At 37.5% G+C, this 9,091-nt stretch overlaps 1 protein-coding gene across 2 annotated transcripts; it reads right to left on the minus strand.

The window, feature by feature from the left end:
- Positions 1–259: 259 nt before the first annotated feature.
- LOC131310568 (probable methyltransferase PMT5) lies at positions 260–8,243 on the minus strand. Of its 2 annotated transcripts, XR_009195262.1 has the most exons (10): positions 7,998–8,242; positions 6,598–7,831; positions 6,245–6,380; positions 5,899–6,139; positions 3,110–3,335; positions 2,785–2,945; positions 2,339–2,642; positions 2,041–2,173; positions 1,204–1,406; positions 260–628 (listed from the first exon to the last, which is right to left on the minus strand). XR_009195262.1 is itself a non-coding variant. In XM_058337653.1 (9 exons), the coding sequence occupies exons 2-9, from the start codon at positions 7,107–7,109 to the stop codon at positions 1,257–1,259; spliced, it is 1,863 nt and encodes a 620-aa protein (XP_058193636.1). In that variant the 5' UTR covers positions 7,110–7,831; positions 7,998–8,243; the 3' UTR covers positions 882–1,256. The 2 variants fall into 2 exon arrangements, 1 of the variants encoding a protein (XP_058193636.1); XM_058337653.1 differs by lacking the exon at positions 260–628 and having other exon boundaries at positions 882–1,406; positions 7,998–8,243.
- Positions 8,244–9,091: the final 848 nt, after the last annotated feature.

Raw genomic sequence — 9,091 nt, forward strand, 5'->3', positions numbered from 1 at the left:
AAACCCCGGGTGTTATGAACAATCCAACCGTAAGAGACCAAAATAACCAAATACATGTCCCGTTATTGTGGAAATGCCCTTCACATAAACCCTCATTTGGCCAAACAAGATCCTCACCCCTCTCTATACGCGCAATCGGTGAAAACCCTCATCTCCCTTAATGAGAAGGAGACTAGAACTTTCTCCGGCAGACGACGGACCGGACCATTAATCGCCTGCTCGCGAACCTTAATGACAACAATACTTGCTCACTGATTCATTGGGCCAAATAAGGACGAGAGAATTATCGCATTATACGGCAAACATCTTACAATTCATGGCCATCACCCCTCTCCAATAGTAGAGGTTGTACGGTACAAAATCACAATTAATTACAAAATTGACAAATAGATATAAAAACACAGAAAAAAATAAGATAAAAAGAGGAACAAGACATTGAAACAATGGTAACAAATGAATGGTTACATCGTCCAACTTTAACCTTCAACTCTGCACTTTCAAAATGGCTTCTTTCAATACCAAGGATCTTCGCCAAAACTCCTAGATAAAAATCAAGCTGAGTTTTCTTCTAGCATCGTCAATCACAGATTGTTATCATATCGACACGGATACTAAAACAACCGGCATCCTGCAGAAAATCCAGATATTTCTTAACTTTGAAATAAAAATAATCTGGTGTCTGCATAAAAGAAAAAGAAGTTTAGGACTCTGATGGTTCATGGTAAGACAACTCACAGGAGAATTCTACATAGAGCATTTTACATGGGGAAAAAAAATGCTCACTTTCTAGTGTTGTTTCAAGTGTTAGGGAAACGCTAAAAATTCTAACAAAGCTAGTATGTCAGAAAGGGTATCCACTCTTGCAACAGTTGTATCCGGTCTTTCATAGAAACCCAGGTAAAATGTTTTATGATCAACCAAGCATTGTTTTGATAGGCAACAAATCTGCCAATTCCTAACAGGTACAATCCCCTGTTTTGATGGGCAACAAAGCACACAACTGATCAGGTACAATCTCTTTCTTATGATTAAGACATACCGAAGCCTGATAGTGTTCATCCATCTTAAACACCCCTAGCAATGGGAAAAAATAAACTCTTCTTCCTTGTCATCACTTGCTTTTTCCGCGTATAAACATAGAGAGGATAAGAAACTGGAGAGTTCAAGATTTGCCAAATCTCCTCGAAAGTTGAGAGAAATTACCAGATGTTAAAAACCGGAGAGTCCAAGCATGAGACCACCAACAGCTGAACCAATCATTTTCTTAAAAATGGCTTTTGACAAACAAGTAACCGCTGGTCACTGCCATTCTGAAGGTCAATTACCCTTGCTTCCCATCGGATCTGTGTGGCGAGTGAACGTGCTTTCTCTATAGGCCCAAGTTTATCACCAACTATAACCCATCCCTGCTAACAAACAATTATATTACATATCAGAATAGTCTGTTTAACCATATGAAAACTGTAGAAAGTAAAGAAACATGCCACTGTCTAAACATGCGCCTCCCACGAAAAATGTTATAACCTTCCTTTTTTTTTTTAATAGCCCAAGTGGTATTTGGTAGCAATAGGTATTTTAAGATACAGTGAGTGGAAAATTTCCTACCAGCGGAAACCAAAACCATAGATGTACCCATATCTATGTTATAAAACATAAGAAGTTTTTTTACAAGATGTCTATGCATACAAGGTAACATCCACAACCGTTCTATCATATTTTCATATTAAGTTTGTCGATATCAGATCATTCCTTTTCTAAGAGAGAAAGAGGATATTCTTCCAATAAATCTACCCCATCTCTCTCCACACTTTTTCAGCAATGTATCCCTATTTAAATGTTGCCTTTTATGATCAAATAGAAAATGTCTCAAAATTGAAACTGACGGCATGCATAGATTACATTTTCCGGGTAGTGCAGGGAGGTAGAGCAGGTAGCTCATTTAAGTTGAGACTACATTACGATGTGCCTCTAGGCATAGGTTTCCGCTAGTATATTCAAAAATATACACATACAAACACGTCATAAAATAATTGGAAATACCTCCGGGCGTAGAATACGATCCATCTCCAAGAACAAGTTCATTATACTGCATCCTTCGGATATAAGGTGTGAGAGGAGCCCATTCGCATGAAGCATGTCATATGTTCGGGGATACGTGGGGAAAGGATCGCACCTATGCAAAAATGTAAATAAAATAGCAGTCAGAGCAAGAAAAATTTACATACATGTACCCAGTACCCAAATGGTAGAGCTATTTAGTGCCGCAAATTAGATATTTCTATCATTCTATGTATAGACTACAGTTTTTTTTCTAGAGCCATAAACATCGGCATCTTACCAATTATGCAAAACACCTGCAAAACCTTGATCAAGTATCAGAGGAAGCGTATTACGCACCCCAAGGGGCACAACATTCATCACCCAAACTGATTGTTTGCCTTCGAGAAATGCAGCATTCAAACCCCCGTAATGAGCATTCATGTCCATCACGTTGCGTATCATGTTATATGGAGGTAACGGGTCTTCATCTCCTGGCCTCTTTGGATGGTCAGAAAAAATCAAGGGTGTAAGCAAAGACCAATAGTTTCTCACTACTGATTTCCAATTTTCAAAGTCTTCATAGAAATCATTAGGTTGAACTCCTGTAATAACACAATTGGATCAATAAAATAAATAGGTTGAGAGCTAACAAGGAAGATTCACAAGGAAACTATAGCATCAACAACTATGTAAAGATTAAAATATGACAGATAATTAAAACGTTTACGTTAGAATAATACTTGCCATGAACTTCAAGCTCAGCTGGACTCAAAAGGAAACCAGAAGACCTGTTCTGAACTGGAGTCCAGCGTTTACTGGTGGTCCCACTAATACAAGGTACCAGGGTTTGATAATATGATTGAGCATCCTGGCCTTCTTTACAAAGAGGTCTATTACTCTTCTTGCTAGGAAGGAGGGAGCATCAAAAACCACAGTAAGGGGCTTTAGTACAAATGAAGGAAACAATAAGGAAAAGAAAAAGAAATAAGGGGCCATTGCAGATTAAACATGTGAACCCAAGGTTTCAATGATTATTTACGGAAGTGTGTATCATGGTTACTAGTCTCACCCAGATGTATAGCAATAAGCATCCACAGTTTTTTGCCAGATAAAAGAATCATCTTGTTGAGCCAAAAGACTCCAACAGAGTTTTTCTGTGAGTTCTTCAATTGGTTTCAACATGCTTTTCCTTTTTGTTCTCAATGAATTTCCATGTGGCTCAGTTGCTGGTGAGGTTAAAACAAAGTAACCTCCAGGCTTGAGTACCCGGTCAACTTCGATGAGGAGCATCCCGTCTGAGAGAAAAAATCATTAGTGTGGGAAAAAATTTAACTATGTAAGACCAAAATGTCAACTTCCTAGGTATACCAAAATAAACAACATAAATTTCAAGATAAACTCATAAACTCAGTTACAACAGCAAACAACTACTAGCAAGTAGACTGATTAACAGGAAATTGACACGCTAACAATGATTCAGCCACTATCGCAATAACAAACTTGGTTCAATGGTGTCGTCAAACTGATAACTGGAAATACATTGTTATATTATCAGCTTCTTGAATTATTTTTAATACTAAAGAGAACTTCAGATTTATGTGCTTACTAAAGTGAATTGCATAGTTACCAAATTAGCAGCCTATTAAATTACAAAATTGATGATTATGCCAGACATACAGTCCAGGCCTTCACTTCAGCCATTACAAAGATAAGTGTTACAAAACCATACAAGCCATTTGGCTAAGTTTTTGTGCGTTGTAGGGCTGGAGTGGGTTAATTTAAAACACTAAATGTAAAATTTCTAAGAGTAAATAGCTGTGGGGGCACTAAACATCTCTAGTATTTCCCAAAAAACAAATGAAATTTTGATGTTATGCTAAACGACGTCGTCCAATGCGACGCGGCCACACGCAACATTGATATAACTACAACCCCCCAAACCCGTTGAGTTCTTGAAAACTGTCCCTAAACCATGGCCGCCGATAGAGAGCATGCCTTGGACTGTTTAGTGCAACTTTGTTGTGAAACAAAGTTTCAACGTGTGATTCAAAGGTTCATCAAATCCGCGAATGGTAACTATATTGAAGAGGGCGAAGAATTATTAGTTTTATGGGAATGGGTTCTCCTTAATTTCCTTGGAAGGGAAGAGGCCATGCATGCTGAGAGCTTCATCCATTTAGTGGATGAATTAATCCAACAGTGCAAAACATTTTTTATGAGCATGCAGGACAATTTTTTCCTCTTATAACTATGAGCATGTGGTACAATTTTTATAGAAGTACATAATGACAATAAATAATTCATACTTGTAACACAGAATGTATTTTTCGCCCAATGCAGAATGTATGTTTCGCCATGTTGGCGTTAATCACTTAATCTTCAATTTTGGGACTACAATTTAAGTTCATGCCTTTTTTGTCACAGGACATCATGAAATGTTATAGAAATAAATGGATTGAACAGAAAACTCTAAACCTAATCCATATATCAATAAGATGATAGTGTTCCTTCCATCACAACGGGATAACGCACAGCTCCTCTATCATCCAGAATATTTGTCATGAGTCAGAAGCACACTTTTGGTGGTATGGCTTTAGTTTAACCTGCAGTAGCTTTATTATGCCTCGCACTGAAATATCCAAATATGACATTTTCTTTTGACCAGCTTCAACAAGTTTATGCATTAACACTCTGTTACACAAGTACACATGCAGCATGCCCTGCATAAAGTGTACTGCTTTCACAGGTGAACAACTTTATCCGTTTTGATGGTCACTTATCCCGTACATCACCACTGCAGGATGTTGCTCTATTCTTTGTAGGAGTCAAATATGTCAGGTGCGTGGTATGAAGTCAGTACAGAACTTGTCAACAAGCAAAGATATCTGCAAAAAATTCACGGTCTCTTGACTCGATCTATATGTGGTCTGAATCATGCAATTGACCTGAACGAGAAGGACCCGGTTCTCAGTCATGTGCTTATGTGTACACATCCAATATATTAAACTACCTCCTTTCCTCATTATTTCCTTCAAGAACCTACTAAAGAAAAATGATTCTTTTAAAAGGACCTTTCCTATTCCCAGCTGATTCCAAGCAACCTAATTAGGGTGTACTCATATAAAAAAAAAGGAGGAACTCATTAGAAGGACTTAAGAGTGCACTGCCATACCATTAGCCTACAGTTGTATATCTTAAGTACGCATCCCGAAAGTTGTTAGAAAGCAAAGACAGAAATGATACACAGAATTTAGTGCACAAGGGCTCTAGGACCAGATAATTAAATGGTTGAGAGACATTTGTTAGAAGGCAAGCTCCATTCCTCTTGTAATCGTTTGTGCTCCCCGGTTGGAAATGTTTATTAGCAATAACATATATCCTCAAAAAGGGAAAAAGTTAATGTTTAAGCAACTAAATTCCTTTAAAGATATTTCAGCAAAACAGAAATACTCCACAAACAAACAAAAAAATAAAAAAATCCAAGGTACATGGTTTTAGAACATTGTTATGGTGTTTCGAACTCCGAAGAGTTATTTTAACACATTATTTCACAAGCAAACAGTTACAACTTACAAGGGCCAGACATCATTCGAATTTGAAAGAAAAAGAAAAATAAACATGACCAGATATTGAGTAAGATTTGTTGAACAACAAGTAGAGTTATATTTGTCCAAGGAGCTTTATATAGTTGTAGTTTATGTATTCAAACAAAAGAGTTAAGTACTATTAGAAAAAAAAAAAACACAAAGTCACTTCAATAACTGAATCATACAAAGCAAAAAAATCCAGGCATGATATTCGTCATAACTTGGAGGGGAGAAAATAAGTTATGCTACTTGAAATGAAGTCATACAGTACCTTTCTTCTCCCAGAAAATACCACATTGAGCACAGTGAACCATGCTAAATGATAACGATGGATATGGAAGCTGTCTTGAAATGAAGTTGCCAATGATTGCAGGAAGACCTCTCTCAAGGGCCAACTGAACTTGGCTACCTGTTACCTCATATGCCGCAATACAAACAACCATTAACTTCAATGATAGCAAATGAGCCCCAAAGCTTCCAAACCCGCACCCAATATCTAATACAGTGCGCACCTGTATTAGGAATAAATAGGATAGATGAATGACATAAGAAAATGCATCCATGGCATCGTTGAAGTCAAGACACGTTATTTTTTTCTGATTCAAGCATATACTTACACCAGCTTGATAAAATTCAGCGTCACTTCCCAACCCTATCATCTCTGCTATTTGGTGAGAGTAATCTTTGACACCATCATATATCAAACCATCCTCGGAGTGGAAAGAAATCTGATTCTCTTCTAGTAGCATTAATCTGCAGTTGGTCAAGAGAAATAAAAAAAGGAATCATTGCACGAGTTAGTAGCCACCCAGAACTTCTAAGCATGTGATGTGACAGTCGGATAAATTGGATCAATGCTATACTGCTTTGCGAACGTCTACTACAGAAGTTTCAGTAAAATTACGTACCGAACATCAACATTTCCCAAGTTTCACAACATCACTATTAGCTTGCTTACAACAAGAATTACCTTTTGGTCATGCTTCCAGAAGAGAGGAATTGGTCTTTGCTAATCTTCACATTTCCACTCCATATCACATCTTTACCAGCAGGCCATTTGAGAGGGATCTTATAGTCCTTAGGAGGACGAACCAAGCAATGCAGTTGTTCTTGCAATACTTCACAATGCCTATCAAACTCCTCTCCATCCTTCAACCCAACTAACAAATTTCCAGATACATTATAGCAAGGCACATAATTCTCTGTGTCTTTGCCACAAAAACTAAACTCCCTTGTACTAGTAGCTTCTGACGATAAAGACCTCAACTCCAAGTAATCACTTGCTGCTTGTTCCTTTATTCTTCTGTAATTCGTATAGATGTCAGGCCTTGGAGTGGGAGATACTGAATCAAAGGCACTCGAAGAAGAAGAACCCAACAATGCAACTACCACAATTACGCCAATCAGACACAAGAGTAACCAGTTGCGTGGCGGTCTAGGGCTGAATATAAGGGATAGTTTACTCAACCAGGGACTTCTCATGTCCGAAATTGGCGACCTAACAAACCCACTACAAAAATCTGTTGCTCTACCAAAATCTTGAAAAAATACGGCAACTATAACCGGTCATGACTTAAAGGCCCCAATATCAGTTATAACCTTTTCAAGCAACTTCTACAAGCATTGGACCCAAGTTAGTTAATTTGTTCACAAAGTCATGATAGTTCAGCTTCTGCAAACTATGAATGGTTTTGCCTACCACCAAATTCGCTCTGCATAGCGGGCCTGATCTCAACCACAAACCAAAACCCCCTCTCTTTTCGGTATTCCTGAATAACTGGGCATCGAAGAAAAGATCTAAAGAAAAGGTTGCCAACCACCCTTTAAGCAACCACAAAATTCACTGACATCTTTGAATCACATAATGCTCATTCATCACGAAATCATCAGAATGCATATCAAGAACACATAATTCAGATCAGATGCCTAACTACGGATCAAGTACCGGCTAAAACTGATGCCAACCACCCTTTAAGCAACCATTAAATGTTCTGATATATCTTCTAATCACATCATCAATGAATCACATACTGGCTACTGCACACTCATTATGAAACCATTAATACAGATCAGACTTGACTACTAACCCAGTTACCCTAATTTTCAACTGTGACTCTAAACTAAACCAAATAACGCATCAAAATTGTAGTCCCTCGTTAATCAACCAATGAAATATACCACATAGCAACACCACTCCGATCAACCTGCGATAAAGCATCAAACTTTCATAAAACACAAAAACAAAAAAAAACCCAAAAAAACCTAACAAAAAATCGATCTTTTTGTCCAGAAAGACACAAAAGACACATTTAGACCATAATAAAACCAACCCAGATCCAAAAATACGCACAACTAAAGGTTTGAGCATACCATCGACACGGATGCAGATCATACGTGTGTATAGCTGTTGAGACAGGTAGAAAAGGTAGGAATTCGCCAGTGAAATGTAGAGAGAGAGGGAGAGAGGGGGGGGGGCCGCTCTGTGGGATTTTAGTTGAATAGGATTGGTTTCTATGTTGCTTTGAGATCTAAAGGCTCGAAAAACAAAATCGAATGAAAGATTCGTTGTGTTTGGTTTTTCTGTTCTTTTTTAGTATTTTATTTTTTCTGGCTTTTTCCAGTTCTTCTTTTGGGGTTTGACAGTTTGCCCCCCAAATACGGTCAAACAGAGTAAATGGTCCTCCTAAAATAGTAGTAATAGTATTAATTGGAGAAAAGTCCTTGCTTTATTTAACTTTCATGTAACAATATACTGTACTTGTTAAATTATGTCGACTAGTATTTCTGTTCGTTTTGGTATCACCTACGAGGCTACCCCAAATAGGGGTGAAAGAAAAACCGGCTGATTGAAAAAACTGATCGATAGGGTCGATTTCGATTGGTGTGAGGGTGGGTTTGATCAGCTTCGGTTTGGGTCGAACCGAATCGATCAATTTTTTGTTCAGTAAAGATTACCTGAAAATTTCTCCGAACCGAACCAAATCGATATATCCTAAAACCATACTGATTTGGACCGAATAATCAAAGTCGTCTATCTGAAACACAAAAAAAAAAACAACAAATCTCAGTCTTTCATCTTAATCTCAATCGTCCATTTCAATCTTAACGCCTGACCAAAAAACCAAAAAAATTGACCCGACCGAACCACCGCGAACCGATTTTGTTCCATTTTTTTTTCCGATTGGGATTGGTTCCCAGCTACACTACTCGAACACCCCAAAAACTACTTTGTTCAAAGTTTTCAATCTTGGCAATATTAACTCTCTTTTTTCATTTGGGGAAAAATGCATGTAACACCATAAGTGAATTTGTATACACGCATATTTATTCAAAAGTTAAACAAATTTTACGGGTAAGGTGCCGTTCTTGTTTATCCACTTAAAAAATAAATACTTATTTGCAATTTTGAAACTTAAAATAATAGTCTTATTGAAATTAAAAAAAATATGCAATATGGACTTTAT

Source organism: Rhododendron vialii, chromosome 12a (genome assembly GCF_030253575.1).
Source record: "Rhododendron vialii isolate Sample 1 chromosome 12a, ASM3025357v1".
NCBI classification, from domain to species: Eukaryota; Viridiplantae; Streptophyta; class Magnoliopsida; order Ericales; family Ericaceae; genus Rhododendron; species Rhododendron vialii.

Coding starts and splice junctions, on each gene's coding strand:
- LOC131310568 (XM_058337653.1), bottom strand. CDS start 7,109: ATGAGAAGTCCCTGGTTGAGTAAACTATCCCTTATATTCAGCCCTAGA. Junction 3,336..5,898: donor TATTTTCTGGGAGAAGAAAG/GTACTGTATGAC, acceptor TTTTTCTCTCAG/ACGGGATGCTCCTCATCGAA. Junction 2,946..3,109: donor GCTTATTGCTATACATCTGG/GTGAGACTAGTA, acceptor CCTCCTTCCTAG/CAAGAAGAGTAATAGACCTC.